The sequence below is a fragment of the Phalacrocorax carbo genome, chromosome 9 (genome assembly GCF_963921805.1).
Source record: "Phalacrocorax carbo chromosome 9, bPhaCar2.1, whole genome shotgun sequence".
NCBI lineage: Eukaryota > Metazoa > Chordata > Aves > Suliformes > Phalacrocoracidae > Phalacrocorax > Phalacrocorax carbo.
The window spans coordinates 28,817,837-28,843,121 of record NC_087521.1 but is presented as its reverse complement, the minus strand read 5'-3'; the positions used below and the strand labels follow the sequence as shown (position 1 = coordinate 28,843,121).

Here is a 25,285-nt window from a genome sequence, read left to right as displayed (position 1 = left end):
ATAATAATTCAAGGCTACTTAAAATGAAATGTGTTTTTGTAAACATCACACAAATAGTGATTTGGGGAATCTGAGCCCCGAGCTGAAAGCCAGGCTGAATGCATTTCCAGGGAATGTGCAGTTAGTATCTCGACCGTGATAAGATTACAATGAGCATTTTCGACTATTGCTAACTATAAACAGAAATCTGAGCTGTGTGGGTCAACGTGGTGACTCAGCAATCAAAGTTACTTCGTCCTGCTGCAGTCAGAGGACTGCAGTTTGGTTTCCAAGCACTACGTTCAGGATTTCTAGGGGGAACAGCAGATGAGTCAGGGAATTAGAGCAACCTTGCATTACTTAACTAGTGCTTGTGGCTTGATCAATGGCACTGGGAAGGCTCTGCTGTAGGGAACCCCTGCAACAGTGTCGCAGTGTGCTCGCTGCTACAGAGCACTGTGGAAGCTGCCAGTGCTGTCAGATGTGGGGGGGGAAATAGGGGAGAGAAGAAAAAAAAATACGGTCAGCAAATAATGTGAGAATTTACTGTAGCATCACATAGCATCATATTTACCCTGTTGTGCATGAACTGATACATACCATTTCCCAGGTGTGATGCAGGTAGACATAAAACTTTATATCCCAGCGCTCAAAAATACTGTTATTTTTTCAAGGTACAGCCAATCACCAGTAAACTGGAACGTACACAAACCCCTTGATGTTCCTAGAGCAGGAGTGTGTCCTCACCAGTCAGCTGCAACGTCGGGCAGGTAATTAACAAAATGCCTGGATAAAATGAGCAAGGTCTTGTTTATCAATCAACATACTATTAATTAGCTCGCATGTCAATTTTAATTGATGTGATTTGTATTAATAATGGTCGTCTGTGCAAGCTGTATGGCATACCTGCAGGGATCTGTGCTTGCTCCTGCGCTCAACTTTTGGCAGATATTCTAATCTAGGAAATACCGTCATGATGTACAACCTGTACATGGAAAACCATCACCTAACAAATACGTCTGAAACAAAAACAGAATAACAGTGTTATGTAAGAAATTGTCTAGCTGAAGACATGTCATTAAAAAGCTCCAATGACACACATAAAGGGAGTAGTGTTATTTGCAAATTATAATAATAGCTTTCCACATCTGTTCTCATGAGGAGGGAAAGCTGTGTGGCTGATGGTATTTTATTTAAAAATTGAAGCTATCCATATTGCTTTACATGTTGTAAAAAATCTATGACTCTCTTCATTTCACCTTTTCTTACTTTGTTAAAGGCAATGCTGTAGCTCAGGTTACTCTGGGGTTGTCATCATCCCAGCATTAGGTTGAGCCTCTTCTGGAACTGAATTGTCCCAGGTGTGCTTTCAATTTAAAAATTACTCTATGAGGACAAATATTAGGGCAATCACAGCTACTTCTGTGCTACTGAATATGATTATTATTTTAGCATTTATAGGATCACCAAAGCTTCCTGGAGCTGTCCTGGGACCCCACAAGAGGCAACGTCTGCCTCAAGGAACCTATAATCAAAAACCAGAGAAGGGGCTGGGGGAAGGGAATTAATCAATGATTGACTTTCCCTGCATTAAATACAGGAGTGTCTGAGGTATGGAGATTAAATGACTTGGCTAGGTTATGCAGAGAGTCTATAAAAGAATTGGGAATTTAAAGTAGCCCTCTTCCATCTAAATTCAGACATGTTGAGTCATCAGTCAATAACAAGACTGATTTCCATGGCAGTAGCGTTTGGAGGCTTTAATCAGGTTTCATGTCCTATTATGCTGGGTACTGTGTAAATATAGAATAACAGATACTCTCTGCAGGCATGTCCTTAAACAGATCCCCGCTGATTTCAGTGGAACTCTACACGTCCAGAAGAGTACCCTGGGGTAGATTTGATTTTCTAAATAGGGATGAGATGCAGTAGGTGGGAGGATCCCTGCAGGATTTATGGGGAGTAATGGGATCACAGCGGTGCCTGCATAAGGTATGCAGTGCAGCAACTTTGTTGATCACTTAGTTTGTTTTGGAAGAGGGTGAATGAACAAGGGAAAATCATAAACACTTTCAGTGGAAGTCTGGGACCTATATGCTTTGAAGTATATGAGTACTGGTGTTTTACTGAATTGCAATGTTTTCCTGCCCAAGAATAAATCAAAAACACTTAAAACAACTGCAGCAAAGCTCTTTTCCATTTTTTCACATAAAAAGTCTTTAGCAAAGGGTAACCTCTTTGCTAACTTAAAGGTAAATAGAAAATAAAGATGCTATAATGGGAAGAACCGTGAGCACATTTGGAGGACATCTGCTGAGATGTTATCAGTGGCGAAGAAGCCCTGCCCATTTGGTGACATCATTTTCTACAACTTCCAGCATGTCCTGGCAGGCTCAGGGGCTGCAGCGGGAACGCTGTGTGAGAGCCAGGCTGGATGCGGCAGAAAAATACAGTGGACCTGATTCCCTCCAGGCCGGCAGCAAGTATTGGGCCAAGGAACAGCTAGTTCTCCAGCCAAATGCAGATGACAAGGCTGAGGGCAGTGAAGACCGCAAGGCAGGTCAGCAGGTTGATTTCTTTCACAGTTGCCTTTATTATTTTAATATTTAGTGTGTATGTTAGACGGGCACCAAGAAGCTCCTGCAGAGACTGTGCCCAGCATTAGGCATGGGCTTATGAGAGGTAGGTCCTGTCCCACACAGCCCCGAAGGGATGGCCCTGTTATGCACAGGCTCTTAGTGGACCCAGCTTAATGCATGAGCCATTCTCTTCAAGGCTGGGATGGGAAGTTCATCCGACAGATAACGTTTGCAGACTCAGGGTCCAAAACCCACGTTATGTGCTGAGCATGGTGAGGCATGGGGTGGTGAGGGCAACCACATAGGCACTTGTTATATCAGCACACATGCAGGGTTTTTCTAGCCTGAATTTTGCAGTGTTTCTGCATATGCGGGATCCTTATTCCTAATATCTTCTTAAACAACTTCTTCCACCTGAGGATACTGAGGGAGCTGGCAGAGGAGCTCGCCAAGCCACTCTCCATCATTTATCAGCAGTCCTGGTCAACCAGGGAGGTCCCAGATGACTGGAAACTAGTGAATATGACACCCCTCTACAAGGCTCAGAAGGAGGATCCAGGGAACTACAGGCCTGTCAGCCTGGCCTCAGTGCTGGGAAAGGTCATGGAGCAGATCATCTTGAATGCCATTATGCAGCACATGCTGGACAACCAGGGGACTGGGCTCAGCCAGCATGGGTTTATGAAAGGGAGGTCATGCCTCACTAACCTGGTCTCCTTCTATGATAAGGTGACCCACTTAGTGGATGAGGGGAAGGCTGTGGACATTGTCTACCTGGACTTTAGTAAGGCCTTTGACACTGTCTCCCACAGCATTCTCCTGGAGAAGCTGGCTGCTCACGGCTTGGACAAGTGCACTCTGTGCTGGGTTAAAAACTGGCTGGACGGCCGAGCCCAGGGAGTGGTGGTGAATGGAGTCAAAATCAGTTGGTGGCCGGTCACAAGTGGTGTTCCCCAGGGCTCAGTGTTGGGACTGGTCCTGTTCAATACCTTCATTGATGATCTGGATGAGGGGATTGAGTGCGCCCTCAGTAAGTTTGCAGATGATACCAAGCTGGGGAGAAGTGTTGATCTGCTGGAGGGCAGGAAGGCCCTGGAGAGGGACCTGGGCAGGCTGGATCAATGGGCTGGAGCCAAAGGTATGAGATTCGACAAGGCTCAGTGCGGTTTCTGCACTTGAGTCACAACAGCCCCATGCAATGCTACAGGCTTGGGGAGGAGTGGCTGGAGAGCTGCCTGGAGGAAAAGGACCTGGGGGTGTTGATTGACAGCCGGCTGAACATGAGCCAGCAGTGTGCTCAGGCGGCCAAGAAGGCCAATGGCATCCTGGCTTGTGTCAAGAATAGTGTGGCCAGCAGGAGCAGGGAGGTGATCGTGCCCCTGAACTCGGCACTGGTGAGGCCGCACCTCGAGTACCTTGTGCAGTTTTGGGGCCCTCACTACAAGAAGGACAGGGAGGTGCTGGAGCGTGTCCAGAGAAGGGCAACGAAGTTGGTGAAGGGTCTAGAGAACAAGTCTGATGAGGAGAGGTTGAGGGAACCGGGGGTGTTTAGTTTGGAGAAGAGGAGGCTGAGGGGAGACCTTATTGCTTTCCACAGCTACCTGAAAGGAGGTTGTAGCGAGGTGGGGGTTGGTCTCTTCTCCCTAGTAACAAGCGATAGGATGAGAGGAAACGGCCTCAAGCTGCACCAGGGGAAGTTTGGGTTGGATATTAGGAAAAACTTCTTCACTGAAAGGGTTGTCAAACATTGGAATAGGCTGCCCAGGGAGGTGGTTGAGTGTCCATCCCTGGAGGTATTTAAAAGAAGGGTAGATGTGGTGCCTGAGGATATGATTTAGTGGTGGCCTTGGCAGTGATAGGTTAGTGGTTGGACTCGATGATCTTAAGGGTCTTTTCCAACCTTAACGATTCTATGATTCCTAATATCTTCTTAACTTATGGATACCATCAGCTCATATGGCAGCAACGTTTTCAATTCCTGCCTCTACATCAGCATGTTTGAATCAGGAGTGTGCTTTTGAAGCAAATCTCCTGATCATGCTGATTTCCTGTGCTTCGGTTTGTATCACGGATCAGTCTGGGAGTGCCTGAACTGGGCTCCCTTCCAGTGAACCTAAAGCAGTGACGTCCTCCAGACCAGTTCACACGAACTCCAGCCACCACTGGGCATGCAGTCCGAGGGACCCCTTTACAGCTAGCCCAAAGCACCACCACTTCACTGAAAGACCTTCAGAGTGGAGACGGGGTCCTCCGCACCAGCTGAATCACTCCATAAAACCGCTCCTCTAGGGCCACTACTGCTCACGCAGACCGACGCATCTTGGCTTGCTTCCCACAGGAAACATCAGGCCAGGGGGGAGGAAGAGGGTTCAGGCTTGGAGAGGAGCCTTGCCCCTCAAGGCAGGATGGACATAACTTGCTCTGGCCACAGGGTGCAACAGCCACAAGCCTATCTATAGGCACAGCTAACAAAACTGGAACAGATGTAGCCAAAGGCTAGTAAAAGCACTCAGAAGTATCGTGACAGTAAGTCAGGCAGGAAAGGAGACCTCAGTGATTTCACTGAGGGCAAGCGGTAGTAAGAGTTCAAACCTGATTAGACATCAAAGAACTACAGGAGAGAGATGCTTTAACAGAAAAAAATTTATATTTTAAAATTTATATTTTTATATATAAATATTTATATAATATATGAACTATTACTGGGGATCTCCTTTCATAGGACTGCTTCTTGTATTATAAAGCAGAAACTCCTCTCTCTTGTAGCTCCATAAGCCATCGCTTTTTGGTTGGTGTCTGATGGGCATGACTGCAGAAACAAGGACGCAGCAGGGCTCTGAAGTAAAGAGAGCACCAAAGATACAAATTTATCCTTCCTCTCTTTTCCTGCTTTTATTCATGGTAGTGTCATCTCTTTTACCTATGAGGTGTGAATACAGATGAAGCCATCACTAAGTGCAATTTTATGGCTGCAGTAGCCAGGGGGTCAGACCAGAATGATGCTGAAATGGTCACTTCTGCCCTTACCAGATTCCAAACTATACAGTTTTGAGGAGGTGATTGAAAGGGTAGCAGATTTTCCGGTACTGAAGAAATGAAAGGCAATCCCTTCACTTCTAGCGTTAATACACAAATAATAACAAAACCTGCCAGTCCACTGGATAAATGTCACATATATATACATTTTAAAGGATCTAGGAGGCTCCTGTCACCATGATGCCTAAAGTCTTAACAGCTTGATCGCAGCTGCTGATCTCAAGGAAATTGCAGACGTCATGAGGAAGACTGACTTGCTCTGTGCTGACTTGCACTGGGAGCTCAATGCAGCCTGAACCAGTGCTCCAGGAACCCATTGCTGTGCCCGTGCCCATGTTCAGCAGCGCAGCTGCTGCTCCTTCCATGTTTCCATGTGGGGATCTGCAGGGGTATTCAACCACTGATACTGCAACAAAGTTAAATGCCCACAGTGTGCTCTGTAATTTTAGGTGAACAACACAATCAGCATTAGGTGTGTGAGTTCAGAATGCAACAGGAACCTGAAAGTTTTTACTTTTGTTTTAATATATGTATATAACTTCAGTATTTCAGTCCCGGAGGATTTGTCTTTCTGACTATAGTTAAGATCGTGGTGTTTCCTCACAGAGATCATTGGAATTTCAGCATATTCAGGTAGCTTCCCAGAACTAAGAACTCATGACATGTTACTTTATAAGCAAGGGGGAAAAGCAGCGGTTTGAAGTAGGCTTCAGTCCCTTCAGATCAAAGACTGTGTCTTCTGATGTGTCTCTACAGCGCCTAATGGTGCCTGGTCCAGGCTGGGACTTGTGGTTATTACTGTAAAAACAAAAGCAACTGTGGTGGTGTATGGGACAGAACTGATATATTTGCTATTTTGGTTTGTTCTATATCTATCTAGCGCATTTTCTATGCAAACCAATTAAGTTCCTGTTTATATACCAAATTCCCCATAGCGTGTTGGCTGCCCCAGGGCTGTCCAGCTCTAGTACTCTGGCGACCAGGAACAGAAGCTGGAAACCAAACCTAGGTCTCCTGTCTGACCACTCCCAGGGTTTTTAGCAAGTGACCAGGAAGAGCTCCCAAAAATGCTTCAGCAAACAGGCATCATTCAGTTTGCTGCTCCTTAGCTGACATTTAGTCTTGTAGGAAATTCATCAAAGTACAAATGAAATCATACATTTATTTTTCATGAGATTAATGTCTGAAAAGCATAATGACAATGCTTCAGTCATTAAATGACCGAATTTATAGTTATTAAACTATAAATTATGTCATTATTTCAATCATTAAATGACTATTATTTTTCCAGATAGCCTGCTATTGTTTTGCTATTGAGAAACACACCTTCAGACATTGGATTCGCTCAATTTTAGAAACACAACTATGTATATTATATTTGACACTGCAAAATGCACTTTTAATTTGTATTTTTATTGAGCTATGTTTTTATCTGAAACCAAAGCCTCGTTGTTTGTTTAAAAGCTGTTAATGCCCAGACTGAGATAGTAGCTCATAATCCTAGGATGCCACACAGTCTCCGAGTACAGCCCACCTTTTAAAAAGGGAGGAAAAAAATTCACTGTTGGCCCATAAAAGTGCTGTCATTACTTGCAATCATGGAACAGAACTTGTTCTACTGGGGGTTAGCTCAATAATTCCGTTTCATCTTACCATGCTAGTCTTTCTTCTTATGCCTGGCTGGATAAAAAAATCTTTATCCAAAGCTGCACAATTTCAACATTTTAAAATAACTTCAAAAAGTTACATCAAATTATATGTTACCTATATATGTGTTAAAAATGGATGAGAACAGAAGTGCTCACTTTTCTGGTGTGGCGTTGATACACGGTCTGGCAATCAACCATTCTTTGCCGCTAACCCCTACATTCAGTATTTTCAGGTAATACAATACCAAGGAACAGTTGATGCACCTTATCCTGGAGCACTTAATAAAAGAGTCAACAGATGTGAAATTTGAGGAAGCGCCCAGGGAAATCTAGGGACTTCCCTGAAAATTAGGGTTTATAGACTATAATCCCATTGATGATAACTGAGTGATAAAACCCACATTGTTTGCATTTGTAACAATTCTTGAGTGATTTCACTGTTCTCAGAGGGGGAAAAAAAAAAAGCCTGCTTTCGCTCATTGTTGATACAAAGTCACCCTTGTGGGAGACCAGGCACTTCCTACTTTACCTGGGTATTTTTATCCACAGTACTTTGCTATGTTTGAGAGATAAGCCCTTACTCCAGACTCTGAATCGCACTTCCCCCTCAAACTTGGGGAATGTCAGATCCACATGGGGATCCAAACTTTCTAGTTTGGGCCTGTCTTTCATCATGGTAAATCAACATTTGTCAAATATAAACAGCCTGTCTGTGTCAAAATGTCTTTTTTTTTTTAATTGTACTTCCTTTGTAGCAAACAACAGAAGTTTATTTTCTTCTGCTCAGGACAGAAAACTATGTTTGCTGTATGACCTTATTTTTTAAACTGCTGCTTCTTTTGCAGGGGGAAGTCCTAATGACCTTGCTCACCATGCAGTCTGGGAGCTTATCAATCAGGACAGGGTTTGGCAGGAAGGCAAGAAAGCGCTCCCACAATCAGATCTGTTACCAGAGATTCCCCTGCCTGGACAGAAGTGTCTGACAGCCAGTGAACTCCTGTACTTACACACACACCTTATTGCTAGGTGTAACTGCAGTCTGCAGACTCAAAATTAGTTCATAAGTGAATTTTCTTCTTGTTTTTGTTAAGTTCTATATGTGTCCTCTGAGCTGCCTGCAAGCTTTGCACGCTGATGATTAATTCTAAATACATCTTTAATGCCTACCTACATTTTAATCTACACTAAATATTCTGAACCTAATGCATGGTAGGTTGAAGTGTGATCACAAACTCAGATTTTTCCTTTCCGTTAGTTTTGCATTTTAGAAGGTTCTCACAGCCATTTCATTCTGCCCTGATACCAAGAGAAATCTTTCCACTGACTGCAGCAGATGAGGATCTGACCCTAAACAGGTAACTGGGCCTGTACCACAGGGTCAGCTTATTCCACTCAGTTGCCCGAATGGTACATTTTCAACTGTGCTGAAACATGCCCCAGTAAACCTAAAGGAAAGCCACAGAAAGTACCGTGCTGGTGTAGCAGTTCTGCCAGGAGGAACTGGTCTGTTCCTTGGTGGGAAAGGAGGTCTCGCTCTATCTCCCTCCACCATGAAGAAGAGGGAAGCCGTTCCTCCTCTGTCTCATCGTTGGCTCCTCTAGCACACTGCCGTGCCCCAAATCCAGTGATCCATTTGACACTCAGGAACCCTCATGACAGGTATTAGCCAGACCTGGCTGATCAAAATGGAAGAAGAAAGTGAATTTCACTAAATGTGTACAATCATTCAAATGATGTGGCAGAAAAGCCACAAATAGGTTTGCCGCCAGCATAAATGCAGCTTCACTGCTGTAAATGCACGTTACGCACCTTTATAGAGCTAATGGTGCAAAGCTGTGGGAAGATGTGTTGTTTTCGAAAGTCCAGCTAGCTCACGATTGCAGAAATGCGATCATCAGGGATCGTCCATTTCTGCACAAATCCAATCAATGGTTACAGCCCAGTTAGCGTTTATGGCACTGTCAATTAGAAAATAAACAAAATCCCTTAACGACCAAAGAGGGCAAATTTTGATACTGGAAGTGCAGAGAAAAAAATACATCTGTCATAGGCATTTCCACAACACCGTTTTTTCAGAGCAGAACAGCTTTTAAAAATCTTATAAAATATTGTTGCCCTGTAAGCAATAGTGCAAGTAATTTGTCATGTTTTGAGCCATTCCTGCTGAGAGGGCATGACTGCCTCGAGCACAGCATCCCCACTCGCCGCCCCGCCACGGCGAGTCCCGGGCAATCGCTTCACCTTCCCGCGCCTTGCCGCCCACCTGCTGCGGGAAGGGATATCGGGATGTCCTCCGAGGTACTGCGACACCTCGTTATTTAATCAATCAGTATTTCTCAAGGGAAAGCTCCAAGCGCAGGGTAAGCAGATGGGCACCCTGCATTTTCGGGGAAGCTTGCTGGGGGCACCCCAAGAGGTTTATGGGGGTCTGGCCCTTCCCAAAGGTTGAAATGCCGGGGGGCTGGCCGGGGCCGCCGCCCTACGGCGTTTTTTGGGGTAAATTCTCCACAGTCCGGGCACCGGGCTCCTAACGCCAGCGGCTTCCCGCAGGGCCGAGCGAGGAGAGGCCACATCACCTTGCGGGGCACGGCCTCCCGGGCCACGGGCCGGGACCCCGCCGCCGGGCCGCCCGGGGCCAGCCCGCCCCGGGGGCCTGGGGCCGGGTGGGCGGAGGGGAGCGGCGGGAGGGCCGGGCCGGCGGGCGCTGCCCCGCCGCGCTGAGGGGAGCTGCGAGGGCGGCGAGACGGCGGCGGATCCCCCCCCCCCCCTCCACGGGGAGCGGCGCGGAGCGGCCCCTCGGCACGGCACGGCGGGCGGGAAGCGGCGCGGCGGCGGTAGGACCCGGCGGCCGCTCACCGGAGGATGTGAGCGAGCGCCGCGGAGACGCGTGTGGGACGAGCCCGGCCCCGGCTGCGGGAGCTCGGCCCGGTGGCGCGGGGGGAGGCGGCGGCTGAGCGAGGCGAGGGGCGGCCCCCCCTCCCGGCCGGAGGCAGGGCGGCGGGGGCGAGGCGGAGCGGCGCGGAGCGGCGGGGAAGGCAGGCCGGCAGCCGGAGCGGGCGTGTGAGCCCCATGGGCCGAGCGCCTGCGAGAGGGGGAGGAGGAGCCGCCCCGCCGCCCGCCGCCCGGGGATGGTGAGGAGGAGGTGGCGGCTGCCGGGAGCCCAGTGAGGCCTTCGCTCGGCACCGCCGGAGAGCCCGCCTCGCCGGCCTCCTCCTTCCCCCGCTCGCTGGCTCGCTCCCCCCTTCCCTCCCTTTCCCCTGCCTCCCTCCCCGGCTCCCTTCCCCTGCCGCCGCCACCCTCCCATCACCTCCTCCCCGGGCTCCAGCCATGTAAGTGACCCGCTCCCCCGGCTGGGAAGGGCTGGGGGAAGGAAGCGACGGGGCCGGGGCCGGGGCCTGCTCCGCTCGGCCGCGCCGTGCCCGCCGCATTGTGCGGGGCCGGCAGGGGAAGGGAGGGGAAGGGAGGGGGGGGCGGCCGCCCTCCGCCTTTCCCCGGGTGGCGGCCGCTGACCCGTCTAGGCCGCGGCCGCGGGTGGGGGGCTTCTTCCCCCTCCCGGGCACGGCCGCGCTGCGGCGCCGCGGGGTGGGGGGCGCGGGGGGCCGGGCTGCGGGCGGGCCTGGGGTGGACGGGAGCGGTTGGCTCCCCCGGGATGCGGTGTGCGAGAGGGCGGCGGGGCTCCCCCGGCGGCCCCCGGGCTCGCCCCCGCCCCGGCTCCCTGGGAGCCGCGGCCCCCCAGCGCCGGCGGGGGCTGCGGCCGCCCGGGACCTGCCCGAGCATCCCCGGGGGAAGGGGGGTGGGGGCGGGGGGCGGGGTGTATTTCTAAAACTGTGGCAGATAAAGTCGCCAGGTGCCCCCTCACTCTACCGCCTCACGCGCCCCCATTTTCTCCCCTTGCCTTCTGCAGCCGCGCTGCTCAGCCCAGCTCCGCTTTGCGGACCAGTCGGTGTTTGCTGACTGGAGTGTGAGTATCTTCGTGGGCATTCGGTGTCTCGAGGTGGTTGTGCAGCGGTTGTGGGCTTGATATGCATCATCCCCCCCCCCCAGTCTTGTTTTGCAGAGCTATAGAGAGCTGCCTTGAGATGTCCCCCATCCCCCCAGGTGAAATTCTGCAGTTGCCGAAATGTTCCTGGAGACTTCTAGGACTTTTGCTTCTGTTTGTAAAATACATGATTATAGTCAAGTATATGAACATGCATCGACTCTGTATTTGGTTTATTGACAGTATGCTACTGATGCTAATGCAGTTTGCACCTTATTGGTCGTCCCCCCCCCCCCCCCCCCCGCCCCCTTGGGGAAACTAACTTTTTTTCTTTAGCTTTGTTTTCCTACCACCTCTAAGGTATAAGAAGCAAATCCCTGATTTGCTCTTGTTTGTTTTATTTATACCACAGGAGGGATGTACATTTCAAAATACAGTTATAAAGGGGAGTTACTAACACTTAATTCAGAAGAATATTTGTTTACAGGTAAATAAGTTTGACATACTGCATGACTAGTAATTACTCTTATTTAGTAGTTAATTTCCTGATGACAGCCACAACATTTGTCTGAGTTAATAGATTTAAAGACACTGTGGAACTACCTTTGATTTTTTTTAAATAGGAGAGTTTTTGTTGTGTGTGATGTTTATAGGACTGTTTTTGGTGTGCAGCAGCAGTAAATCAAATTTAAGAATTGCTCCAGTGTTTGCAAGTAACTTGTAGCTCCATTATTCACTTGCTGGCTTATAAAAAGGTTCTGTAAGTAATGACATTAAGAGTTAAATAGGTTCACAACTGACTTGATTTGTTTGGGGACAGAACACCACTTCTGTTACAAATACTTTAAAATGGAGTTTGATTAAATGCATTTAAAGTTGGTACAGAAGTTCTGAGCAGCACAGTTCTTAAATTATATGAGCATAAACTGTAAGAGGACTTGTTCTTGTTTGGGAACATAAAGAGGATTTTGTCTGGCCTGTATCTTTGACAGAGAGGGTATGAAGAAGTCTCTTTTCTGCCATCGCTCAGTTTTGAAATAGGCAGCTTAGTTTGTCCAATGAAACTGTAGTTGCGGCTGCAGCTTGCACAGCTGGATGTCGTAACTCTGGCCCCTCACCTGAACAATATTAACCTCCTGTCTATTGATCAGCAGAGACATGAGAGCACAAGCATTTCAAATTACAGTTTTGTAAACCTAGATTAGGCTAAGAGATTGAAAGAAGAGTGGATGCAACTTCAGAGATTTTTATCCTCCACTTACCATTTTTCCTATAGCTCTTAGTATCAGAGAAGCCTTTCTGAACCTTGTGATAAGCTGCACGTGCAGCCATGCAGTACTGGTTTAGATGCGGTGTCATTCGACAGAGAACACAGAGCAGCAAATACTGGTGACCACACCTAACTCATGGCCCACAATGGGTTTTTGTGAAGTAAGCTAAGATGCTGGAACAGCCCGGTTCTTCTAAGCTTTCTTGAAAGCTTTCTGCCCAGATTTGGTAACTGGGTCATGGTGCGAAGCTACTACTGTGTGCTTAGAGGGCCTGCCGCTCCCATGAAACACCCAAGGCAGGATTTGCATAATGCAGGAGATGTACTTCACTGGTCAAAGCCTGGTGGGGACACCTATCTGTACGCTCCACTTGAAATGCTGGCTGTAGCCCAACTTTGTTGTGTCTGTGCTGTTCAGGTGTAATCGGCTGTCAGCTGTGAGCTTACCCTAGGATCTGCTGTGGGAAGAGAGTTTAGGTTGTACATGATATCCCATGTCGTGGGCCCAAACGTGCACCCCTCTGCCCCCCCTCCAGTTTCTGTGTCTCTGGTCTGCTCTGAGGACAGTGTCATGGCCAAGGCAGGCAAATGGGCAGCTGGATCCTTTTTTGCCTGGTCCTGCTGTTGTGTGTTACAGGAACACATACGGATGTGTAGTGCGTTAGGGCTCAGGGTGTGGTGGGAACATCAGGACTGTGCCACACCAGGGCAGTGGGCATTGGTAACTGGTGGTGTGATAGGCAAAGGTTTGGCCAGGAGCGTGCTTTGCTGTCACCCGCTTTCTGATCTGGGCTAGCTAGTACAGCCTAGACACAGTCTAACATGCCAGGTGAGGCAGTGGCAGGGCTGAGTTTGGTGGGTCTGATCCTCCTTCAGTCTCTCGCTTACTCTCCCTCATAGACAAGGTAATTACCATAGATGCTCCTGCATCCTGTAAGCTTAGGTTTCAGCTTCAGCGTTACGGAAGAATTCCTTTTCTTCCTGCTCTGCTTTAGGGTGTGAATAGAAACAAATATAAAATTTCATCTTGGAAAGAGGGCAAAGAGAACAGATTCATCTCTTGATCTTGTAGAGACAAAAGAAGGTGAGCATAGTAAGTGGAAGAGAATGAGAGGAGCTCTAATGTGATTCTCCCAAATACGGGAAAGACAGTTCTGCTCCACCTTCTGTTGGACGATTGGTTTGTCTGACTCCTTAAAGCAGGTTTCGCTGCTGCAGCGCCTAAGGAAGTGAGTTATCTCATTACTTATGAAGAAGTTAATAACCTTTAAGGAATTAATACATGCGTAAAACCAGCGTCACCATGATACGGTGCTGATGTCATGCCATTCATGATTTACTGTACTTCAGCCACATGAGGAATACTTCAGTATTGAAAAAGGTATTACAGAATAGCATATTGAAAATCAAGCAAACAGAAAGCTAAGAGAAAGACTGAGTTGTTTAGCTTTTGACAGTATTCAGTCATGTGCAGACACAGGCTGGAGCAGCCAGGTCATACTCACTTCAGATGCTTCTGTTCACTGGGAACCGTTCCTAGATGACCATAAATGAGGACTGTAATAATTCCTTTTTTTTTTTGTTCCCCTCTAAGGGTTTTATGGAAAAGGAACTTCCCCTGGTTTACGCATCTTCAGTAGTACATTGACCTGTAGTTAACTGGCTCTTCTGTTTTGAGAAATTACTCTTACTTGATGCGACTGTCTTCAATAGCATCTTTTACTAAAATAGACATTTAGACACAGCTTGAACGCATGTTTTAAAATAGTAGTAGAGTGGCTTTGCTTCTTTCGGAGTTGTGTCTATGGGCATCTTGTTGGACAGTGAGAAGGGATTCCCAGCTCTTCATGGTGTGAAGAAAAATTAACCTAAATTCCCCTGTATAAAATAAGCGCTCTGGAATAGCTGATTGAAGGACTGAGGTGCAGCCCATTCTGCAGGTTGATGTCAGGGAATATTTAGTGTTTTCCCACCTCACTGTGGTGTGCTACCCAGTCTGCTGTGCATGGCTCCTTTGCAGTACCCCCCCTACCCCCTTCACCACCCCTTTCCCCTTGAAGGAGACTGGCAGATGAAGACACATCCCTGGTAGCAGGTGTGGAATTTTTCTTGGGTAGCAATTGTAGGGAAAAGGCAGTCCAAACATTCTGGACACCACAGAGAGTAGATAAAGTAGTTCCTCTGAACTTTGGATTTCTTTGTTGATCTGCTTTTTTGGGCTGTATTGTCATTCAAATTCAGATTATGAGATGACAGTTTAGCTGATGACAAGCAGGAGGCTGCCAAGTGGTAATCTTGGCAAGTGTTAACCCAGAAAAACCTGGAGTAAGTTAGCTGCAGATTGCAGAATTTTGGACGTTTGCACTTTTTTCTGTTTTTAATAATAAGATGGACCTTTCTACAGGCTAGTTTGGCTTGTAGCTTCCATTTTTACATATGGTTATTGAAAAGGATGTTGATCGTTCAGTGCAGCTGAATCATTGAAGTCAAGATGCAGAGGTAGGTCACACAATCCCCCTGTATGTTATGGCACAACATTAGAAGCGTTAACTTTCACACCTGGGTGTTGCATTTCCAGACGTAAGCTGTGGTAATCTTAGGGGTGTTGTTCAACACTTTGCAAATTGCTTGATGCTTAAACGAAGCCTCTAAACAAGGTCTAGTCTCCTCTTGACATCAACAAGTAAGTCTAGCTTGAAGGACTGCTGTGCATGCATTTTTGAAAGGAGAACAAAAGCCTGCCATGTTTGTCGGGTTCTATTCTAATTGCTCTGGAGCTAAAGGAGTTTGTTCCAAGGTAACTTTGGCAACTGTGGGTTACTGGTGTCTATTTTGCAGCATACGGTGTTCTCATATTTATTTATGAAATTAAGTAATTCTTACATGTCTCGTGTTTCAATGTCGTTTTTCATGTGTTTTCCCTCCCTCAGGCAAATGACTTATCTGTTTCTTGGAGCTGATAATTAAGACCAGTGAGATATGGCACATTTGTAATTTGGTAAAAAAAAACCCAAACCAGTTTCTTTCTGGGGAAAAACTAGCAAATAAAGTGTTAGTAGAAAAGCTGAGGAATAGCGATAAACAGTGAAAGGGTGTAGGCAAAGTATCAGGGGAGTGACCTTCTTTCTCCCATTCCATTTCTGCTTGCAGTGGTGGGACTTGTTCAAATTTGACCTCCTTGCTTTGAAGGCTGCCTGTTTCAGAGCACTGGTGATGTACGGCACAGAGCCCTCTTGTCTCTGCTGGGGTTTCAGTTCTAGGTTGGATTCACTTTGGCCACCTGGTTCTTCCATCCAGGGTTGTATGTTAGTGAGTTATGGGGAATTAGCTGCTTTTTAATCTAGTTTCTGATGGATGGCTATCACCTGCATGTTCAGAGATAATTGATGCACACGTGCCAAATGCATGCTGAGACTATATGTATTTGTTAGGTGAGAATGTCATGTCTCTGTGGTTGGAGAGAGACTCCAGTAAAAGCCAGGTCTTTGGCAGTGAGTTACAAATGCTGCTGGGTTCTGTTTTATTAAACTTGGTTATTGCTGGGACTTTGTCACCAATTACCCAAGTAATACCAAACTGAATGGTGGTATGGACACTTCGGAGAGCACAGAAGTCATTAAAGAAAAACAAACAGAACATTTCTACCACAAGCAGAAAAATAATCAGATCCAATTAAGAAAAATAATAAAAGCTAATGCATTTGGGAAGAGATTACTTTCAATGAGGGAGAAAAATGTGAAGAACATTTCTGTGGTAGTCAGCCATGAGCTAGACACATTTTCAATAAGATACGGCAGTTTTGAGCTATTTAGATAGGGACTTCATTTCATAAAGCAGAGGGGTAAAAATCCTAAGTTGTGTTTAGGTGTAATTTATTGCGAGAAAGACACCAGCAAACTGCGGTGCATTCAGGGAAGAGCAATAAAATTGATCTGGATGCTATAAGGTCTGATTTAGGATAACAGAAAGGTATGTAAGCTTATCTGAGATTGTTTGTATGCCTCTAGGAGAGGTAGGCGTTATAAATATCAGAGTAGACCTTTTTGGGGGGGAGTTGAGGAGACCTGAGTGATTAACAGGATGACACTGAAGTTATGAAAATCTGAAGGAGAGTATTAGGGATTTTTTCTATTAGGGGTATGTCTCTAAGACGCATTGCTATACATCAGGCTGTAAAGAAACCTTCCAGATGACGTACCAGGAAATATTTAAACCTAGATTTTGTGAAATCTCAGAATTTTTATTGTTGTGGAAAGTGAGGCATTGTTGGAGATACGGGGGTCTACTGGGCAAGGTCTTGCATCTATCTCTAATCCAGACAGTGTCTGGTGATGTTGTGAGTCTGCCCACCATCAGTCTTCTCAGTGAAGACGCAGGACTTTAGCAAGCACATATTTTGGCACCTCTACCCACCGAGATATAAAAATCCTTGTGAAGAGCAAAGCCCTTGTTTAGGATTTGTAATAATAATACCTCCCCCCCCGCCCCGCCCCTGCAAACGAACAACCCAGCAATGAAAGCTACTCCCTGTTGTATCCCTTACTGAACATATGTGACATGCTTCAAAATGATGGTGTGCTCTTCTTTTGATCCTTTTAGAAATAGCTGAGAAGGAGAAAAACGGGAAAAAAAAACCCAATATCCCATTTGTGGAACCTTCTGCTGGAGTTCAGGAATTTCAACGGTGATCTTTTGGCATAAACTGGTTTTTCAAGAGACATTCCTGCCATTATGAATGAAGTAGCAATAGTGAAGGAAGGGTGGCTTCACAAACGAGGTAAGTGTCTCTTCCCTCCAGGACGGTAGATTGGCTTTCTCCCACACAGTGATCTGTCCTTTAGCAGCATATCTTCAAATAGTCTGTTATTTTCCCATTCACCCTAATGGGAAACAGCATATAAGGAGCATGCGTGACTTTCTCTTGGGTTTGAGAAAACACACGTATAAGGGGTTTTCTTTGGGTGTGTGCATGTTCACTGAAAACTGCATCAGCTGCTTCGAAAATGATGATAAAGATAGCAACTGAAGGAGATGCTGCTGAGAGTGTTAAAGGTTAAACTGCAGCAAATTATTTTGTTTTATATATAGGTCTGTAGCTTTTCTTTTTGTGTTAGGAGATAGAATTGTCTTGAGGTGAATCTTCATTTGAATGGTGAAAAATATGCCTGTATTTTGTAAGCAATGCTGTGCTCTTGCAGAGACTTGCTAGAGAATGTGCGGTTTTGTTTGTGTCTGAACTGCTCTTGGTACCAGTGTCCCAGAAAGGAAGAATAGCCTTGAGTTTGTGCCTTCTGTGCATTTCTTTTACCACTAATGGTGCTGGATTTTCAAAAACAGTCTTTATTCTTGACTGGGTGGCAAAAATGAAATAACATAGTTATGTGTACCGTTATGCTTTTTGCATTCGTAAATGTTTTATTCCCAAAACAGTGGGTTTGTTCTTTTTTTAGGGGGGTGGTTTGTTCTCAAGAACTACAGCATTGCTCCTATAAGGTACTTATCTGTTTCTTTGTATTCTACTATCGTTTCTTGGAAAGGTCAGAGCAGCATTAGGTACTTTCCATAATATCATCATATTTTTGGACCAAAAACAGAATCTGTGTGCTCCAGCAGTAGGGAAGCTCACGTGGTTCTGCAGACTCAGGATTTTTCTAGGGGGTTTGCAACAACTTGCCTGAAGGTACAAAGGTGTAGCATAATTATTTCTGGAAGAAAATGGAAATACGTTAACCTTGATAAAGGTTGATGGTTCTTTTGCAACAATAATGAATTTCTCAGAATTCAGAAAACATGGTGATAATCTGTGTTTTGAAAGGGTGGAAACATATAGTTCTAACAGCTGGATATGCAGCTTAGTTTAGCAACTTGTCTGATGCTTGATGTAAAAATGTTTTGATAAAGATTTTTCCGTTTGTTTTTGTTCTGGTTTATTTCAGTTAGAAACATCTTTCCAGTCATTATCTTAAATAACTCATCTGGTAATCCTGGTGTACCTAGGCTACCTTGTTCTGATAAAGTATTTGAGAATTACGCTGTGTTTGGATAAAACAGGAGAAAGAAATGCAGAATTACATTATCCAGACCCATTTATGAGTCTAGAAACTCTTCAAATCAGAGAGAGATGGTTTTAGTTTTAAATGATGTTTTTAGGCTAAGGGGGCTTTTAAACTGTCTATTGTTAAAATTCTTTCTGCACCTACCTGTAACTTAAAAAAAAATTTTGTTATTTTGAGGACACTGTACAAAAATCTGGGGGAGAAACATTTATTTTAAGAAGTATGAAAATGGAATTGTATTGTCAGGATGATTCAGAGGCAGATGTGTCTGGAGCTGAAAAACAGTCATGCTGTATTTCAAGCTTGTCTGTATCTACTCTTGAGAATTGAATTTTCATTGTTTGTAGGATTACGATAAAGCTACTTTCAAGTAAGGAGACCTCTGGAGGAGGTCTTCCTAGAAGATGCCCTCATCTGATTTTTTTTTTTTATAAATTACCTTAGAGAAACAGATTATTATCTCTGATGGTTTGCTGATACTATTATGATGAGATTATCTGCTGAACACATTTCCATTTCCAAAATGTTACTCTGCATGTTCTGCATATTTGAGACCGCAAATTTGTGCCCAGACACCCAAACTGTTCAATGTATCTTCGTGGTTTTTGGATGCCAGGTTTCCTAATCCTTTTAACCTTGTCCCCAGTGCCTTTTTGCCTTCTTGTTATGTGCGGTGACACCTATTTCATTCCACTTCATTGACTTTGCAGCTCTTTATTCGGTGTTGTGCATGCAAGGAGAGTTTTTAGAAAGCAGTGCTTGCTCTCCTCTCCAGTTTGCCAGCGTGTCAGCTCCGTTACTCTCTTGGTTTTTGTAGCTGCTTTGGGATCAGTTGACAAATTCAGTTCTTTTGGCTAGGGGTGCGTGGGGGTAGAACTGATCCACTCGTGTGCGCCTGTGTTTTGTAAAGGATTTTTTTTTTAAAAAAATCATCTACATTTATTGCCAGACCCTATCAGTTTGCTGGCTCTGCAAGATCAAGTGCTTCAACCACAGGATGTTTCCAAAACTGATGTCTGATACTGTGAGCTTCTGAAGCTAAGGCATAAACAGTAATTACTGCAGGGAGGGACTGCTGAAGAAGGGTTTTAGATATAGGAAATGTATATTGTTTGTCTTCTGGATCATTTATAAAACCGAAGGTTGCACTGCATGTGTTCTTTAAAGATCCTAGGGCTTTCTACATGCAAATATTTTAAGTAGTGACTGGCTGAAGTCCAGGTTGGGCAAGGATGTTCTTTCTACCTAACGTTCCCCCATAGTTTTGGTTGGGTATGGTGTCTCTTAGTTCATGTCCTGAGCAGTTGAACAGCATGGCTGTGTGCAGTTAAACAGTTGCTACATCTCACCCCAGCAGTGGCTTAATTTTGGTGGTTTTAACGATTTGTGTATATATAAATCAGGCTGCAAAGTGCTTTGGAGCCCTCCTGGATGGCAGGTGTATGCAAGCATAAAGCTGTCATTAGCAGGAGCAGGTGTTTTGGCCTGGCAGGGAAATAGCAGGGCTTTCTAGAATTGTGGGGTTGTTTTCTTCTGTCGGCATGCTTTATATTTCTGTTTTTGTTTCCAACATTAAAAATACAAATGGAGAAATGAAATTAAACATCGCTGCCTGGCTGAGAGCTCTTGGCAGTTCTGTAAGTTGGTCTCTTAAAGGAAGCTCTACTTCCAGTAGCCCAGATGTTTGTTTGTGCAGGGGCCAGAGTCATCTTCATGACATGTCTAACCTCAACCAGGCAGAAAGAGAAGAATTCATGAATGAACCTCTTCCACCCCCCTTCCCCCCTTTCCCCATTGGCAGCACTTGGTAATGTTACTCTAATCACAGCGCGGCGATAGACTCTTGTGTGAAGACAGAAACACTAGTTAAAATATTAACCACTCTGCATAACTGCATGGATGAAGTGTTCCAACACACACATTGAAAACGTGAAGCAACTCAGACGTGGGGTTGGTGTATTGTATGTTTATGTCCAGAATATGTAGTTCCTGGCTGTGTTCTGCTGAAGATTTGTTTAGTGGGAAAGGATGGGGAAAATGGGTCGATGCAGTGCAGCTATAATTGTGATTGAATAGGAAGGGGGAAGGAGAAAATCATGTGCCCAAATTGCTGCTTGTTGAGTTCTGAGATTACAGGTTTTCTGGATGTATGTAATGAGTGTCCTTAATTTTGGTCATGTGTTGTGGGATTTTTTTGATAAAAGAGGTATGCCCGAGGGTATTTTATTTACTTTACTGATCCATTTTAAAGATATCACTGGATTTCTTGAACCTTTCTGCTCTGGTCCCTGTTTATAAAGGTCTTTCTATTGTCTTCAGCCTTCATCCTGTTTGGTTTTTTTTTTTAAGTCTTTCTGCAAGGCTAACAAAGAGGGGGATTGTGCGTTTTGATACTCTGTCATCTCTGTCTTCCCTAGTATGTCCGGTTTTCTTATTAGGACATAAACTTGTATGGAAAAAGGAGCCTTTTGGAGGCAGGGAAAGGGGAGGAGGGAAAATGTACACTGACATTTAGAAAAGGAAATAGAAATCTTGATTTCTCACTTTGAGAATGCTGAAGCAATTATGAGCAGCAGGAGAGGCCTGTGCATTCTTACATTCATATCTAGTAGCAAATGTGGAGCTACTTTTGCTTTTGTTTTTAAACAGTGTACAAACACTTCACAGTAATTTTAACTGTGAAAGCCAGAACAAGTCCTCCAAATGTCAATTTGTGCAGACTTTAAGCAGGCAAAACTCTGACTGGTTGGGAGTCAGGCTTCCAAGCTGGTCAAAATTACTAGAGGTCTTTAAATAAGAAATTATACAAAAGCTACTCATTCCACTTGTGGAAATAGTACTAACTGTTTTTTGTTAGAGAATTATTTCTGTAACGGAGTGATAGAGACATCCTAATAAATAAGCAGTAGTCCATTGTGATTTGTCTTCCTATAGCTTCACTGCATAAAATGAATGCAGGATCCATGAGTAAAATACAAGCCAGGGATTAAATGCTGATTGTTGCTCTTTTAACTTTCTCTAGCAGAGTAGCACAGATGGTGAACTTTAGCTTTGTTATTTTAAGCACAGGTTCATACTTCCAGTATTCTGTTAGTATGAATCAAAACAGGATCTTAGGAGGTACGACCAGAAGTTAACTTTTTTTTAAGCCAGTGGGTCTTTTGTGTTGCTGTTTTTCTTCACCTCTTCTTTATTCTCACTTTTCTGTTCTCATCCTGTTCCCTACCTCTTTTTGTGTGTGTGCATGTGTTTTATTTTGGGGTGGTTTTTATTTTTTTTATCTTGGCTTATGTCTGTCCCTGGGATGTAGCAGTACACTTTCTGAATGACCTGTATAGCCAGAAACTTCAAGGTTCAGATTAGTTCAAGGATCATCTGGCTTTCATGGTATTTCAAAGGAGTGGCTGTGGCACTGACACGAAGGATGTGAAGACACATCTGAACTCTGAAGGTGCCAGTTATAGAGGGCACAGCAGCTTCAGATGAAAAACTAGGGGGAAGAGGAAAGGTAAGAAACAAGATAGGGGCTGAGCAAAGAACAGAGTAGGAAAGTTTGTAACAGAGGGAAAGAAGCCGATGCTATTTTCAGAGCTTAAAGGTTGCGTTTATAGGGAAATCTGTTGCTCTTCTTATTGGAAGCAAAAGATAAGCTGTGTCAGTTCGTGGTTTTTCTTGTGTGTCTCTTTTTCAACACAAGGGGCAATAATTTTGCAATGCTGACTCTTGGTTGCTTCCATTTTGCTTGCCCTGTTCTGGGAAAAAGGGAGTGGGGAGGAACCAGGAAATTGTCAACCAATAAATCTGACCTTGGTGGTAGGCAAGATGCTAGAGACATTAAGAAAGGATGAGATCACAAAACATCTGGAGAAATATGAGCTGATAATGGCTAGTCAGCTAGACTTTTGGAGGGTAAATCTCATCTGATGGAATTATTTGTGGAGAGATCATAGGAAACAGGCTGGATCCAGTGTACTGTAAAAAGCCTGCTTTGCATGACAGGGAAGTCAGATGCTGAGAATTGCCTAGTACAGTGTAACTGTACTGTACTACGTCTTTGAAAGAGCAGGTGTAGCCTAGAGATTGTTCATCTTCCTTCCACTGAGCAGACTACCAACTTTCTTAGTTTCCAGTCTCCTTTTAGAAAAGTTTTTATTATTTTTTTTTTGTGTAGGAAAGCCCATTCTTTAAGTTACAGCTTCACATTTCTGAAGGGTAAAGTCCAAATGTTTTTTTTCAGTAAAAATTACTCCCCAAAAATCTTTATTCCAATATTTTCTCCCACTTTTTTTGCAAAATACTTTCAGTTCTTTAGAGAAGTCATGCTAGGTTAGATGTTTTTTTCTGTACTTGTAAACTGACTGTCTGGAACTTATATGTGAGTGACACCAAACATACTCTCGCTTTGAATGGCAAAGAGGAAGAGCTCAGATGTTGATGGCCACATTATTTATGTCAGTCCTGGAAGTTTACTTTCATATTCTGTTTTAGTGTACGTCAGAAGTGAAACAAAGTAGCTCTCAATTTTATCTCTAAAAGTGAGGTAGTGTAATAAATTACTGTTACTTGTTAAAAGAGATTTGAGAATGAGTGATCTAGGACATTGCAAGCTCTGTTAAAGCGAGCCTGGGAAGGCTTGGTACAGTGGATCATGCAGAAACTGGCTGCATTGGCTTTGATCCTCCCTTTCATGGTTGCTTCATTTTTGAGAAGGAAAAGCTAGGTCTGTGAAAAAAAAAATTGAAAAAAAAAAAGCTGCCCATGTGTGGTTTTCTGTTCTTTTTTTCTCTCAGTAGGCACATCAAGAAGTCATCAGGTTTAGATTTAGGAAGAAAAAAGTACTAAGTGATTATGCTATTTTGAGATAAAGAGAGAGCAAGAGTGTAAAGCGTGCTCATTGTTCTTGCAGGAGCAGTTTCAGGCAAGGTGCTGTGCCATGTGTTTTAAGTTTGGTGCCTTGTCCTCACTTGAAAATATCTTCCCTGCAGCCTCTGTATGGATCCCAGAGGGTTCCTTCCCTTCCAGTGTTCCCTGCTGGCGCTCTCCCTGCCAAAGCATCATCACCTGTACTCCCTGCCTGTGCCCATGTTCCCCTGCCTAAACTTGCTCCGTGTTAGTAGTCTTAGCCCTAGACTTCACCATCTGAAAAAGCTGGTGAGGACTTTGATGCCCTTAGGGCAGTACATGGTGACATGTAGTGTATCTGCTTTTATCTACAGTTCATGTTGCTGGTGAATTATCTTAAAAAGCAGAGTAGTTGTTGGTCTTGGATTCATTTGGGAAACAAACCTTGATATGTGTTGGAAAGAGGGGTTTACTTAACATTTGACCTTTTAATTTGAATGCATTTTAAAAGACAGAGCATTGTAAAAAAATAACTGTCAGCCTTGTGGGTTTTTTCCCTTTTGCATAGTGAACTAACTGATTTACTAAGAAAAAAAAATTAGTTAAACCTTATTTAAAATGCCATCTCTCATGAGGGGAAGACAAAAGCGGGGTTGTTATTTTCAGTTGTATTATGTTGCAGGTACAATGTGCCTCTTAAAGGGGGAACAAAAACCAGGAAACTATGAGGAAAGAGGAAGAAAAAGAATGGAGAAAGAATAGCACCATATTAGGTGTGAAGTAGTGTGCTTCTGTGAGAAATATTTACTGCAACTGAAAGGGGGAAATAATGAAGACCAACTTCGAGTGCATTTGGAAAACATGTTACAGAGCTCACATTATTTTCCCACTTCTTCGAGTTGAGCCAAAAATGTGAAAAAGATAGCTGGTCAAACAATATTGTGAAATTTGTCAATTTATTCAAAAGTGCATGGTCATATTTGAGGACAGCAGAGGTAAACAATCATCACATAGTGCGGGCAAGTCAGTTACTGTTTTCCTGAGTCTCTTGGGTAAGTTGGGAGAGTGTGTTTTGAAGTGCTGTCCAAAGCCCAGGCCTTTGGTGAGCTGCACGTAGAAATACGCCTTGAAGTCAGTGACTCTGTGCACGACTGTGGTGGTGTTTCATGTTAATATTGAGACCGCGTGCAGCATCTGAATCATTTACAGGTCCGTCAAATCAGTCTTTTCTGCTTGCACTTTACTAATGTACTCTTAACGAGGACAACAGAACGTGCATGCTAAGGAACTGAGTTTTGTGTTGGTCATGAACCATCACCTTCGTAGGAAATACCTGTTTTGGGAGGGAGCTCTAGTCTTAGAATGATAGAATGATTTGGCTTGGAGGGGACCTTTAAAGATCATCTAGTCCAACCCTCTTGCTGTGGGCAGGGACATCCTCCTCTAGACCAGGTTGCTCAAAGCCCCATCCAACCTGGCCTTGAACACTTCCAATGATGGGGCATTCACAGCTTCTCTGGGCAACCTCTTCCAGCGTTTCACCACCCTCACAGTAAAGAATTACTTCCTCATTTTCATCAAGATCTACCCTCTTCTAGTTTAAAACCATTACCCCTTGTCCTATCACTGCAGACCCTGGTAAAAAGCCTCTCTGAGTCTTTTTTTATAAGCTCCCTTTATATGTTGAAAGGCCACAGTAAAGGCTCTTTTAAGACAAACGTTATTATGGTGATAGGAAAGTCTAACTCATGAAGTTGACGCTGGTGTTATTTTAGTGGGCTTCAGGTGCTGATGGGGGTCAAGGCTGCTTACAGAAATTGATGCTAATTCTCAAATTTTAAGTGCAGCCTATATGTTTGCTGTGGCTTTATAAATCAGTTCCTACCTGTAGAAGT

General features: G+C 44.6%; 1 protein-coding gene and 1 long non-coding RNA gene across 10 annotated transcripts in view; one reads left to right on the top strand and one right to left on the bottom strand.

The window, feature by feature from the left end:
• Nucleotides 1–585: 585 nt before the first annotated feature.
• On the bottom strand, nucleotides 586–10,278 carry LOC135315046 (uncharacterized). 4 transcript variants are annotated; one of them, XR_010374496.1, is made up of 5 exons: nucleotides 10,100–10,278; nucleotides 9,053–9,201; nucleotides 8,713–8,919; nucleotides 886–998; nucleotides 586–765 (listed from the first exon to the last, which is right to left on the bottom strand). It is a non-coding gene; the product is annotated as an uncharacterized LOC135315046 (long non-coding RNA). The 4 variants fall into 4 exon arrangements; XR_010374498.1 differs by lacking the exons at nucleotides 586–765; nucleotides 886–998 and adding an exon at nucleotides 5,222–5,394; XR_010374497.1 differs by lacking the exons at nucleotides 586–765; nucleotides 886–998 and adding an exon at nucleotides 5,636–6,392.
• The window catches only part of AKT1 (AKT serine/threonine kinase 1), a 74,585-nt gene continuing 59,242 nt past the window's right edge, over nucleotides 9,943–25,285 (top strand). The window contains exons 1-3 of one of the 6 annotated variants that reach the window (XM_064460899.1): nucleotides 9,943–10,077; nucleotides 11,148–11,204; nucleotides 17,092–17,269. In XM_064460899.1, the coding sequence (XP_064316969.1) occupies nucleotides 17,224–17,269 (46 nt within the window). In that variant the 5' untranslated portion in view covers nucleotides 9,943–10,077; nucleotides 11,148–11,204; nucleotides 17,092–17,223. Of the gene's footprint in view, nucleotides 10,108–10,435; nucleotides 10,573–11,147; nucleotides 11,205–11,691; nucleotides 11,710–17,091; nucleotides 17,270–25,285 lie in introns of those variants that run through there. The other 5 variants (XM_064460897.1, XM_064460896.1, XM_064460898.1 and 2 more) reach the window with 5 other exon arrangements.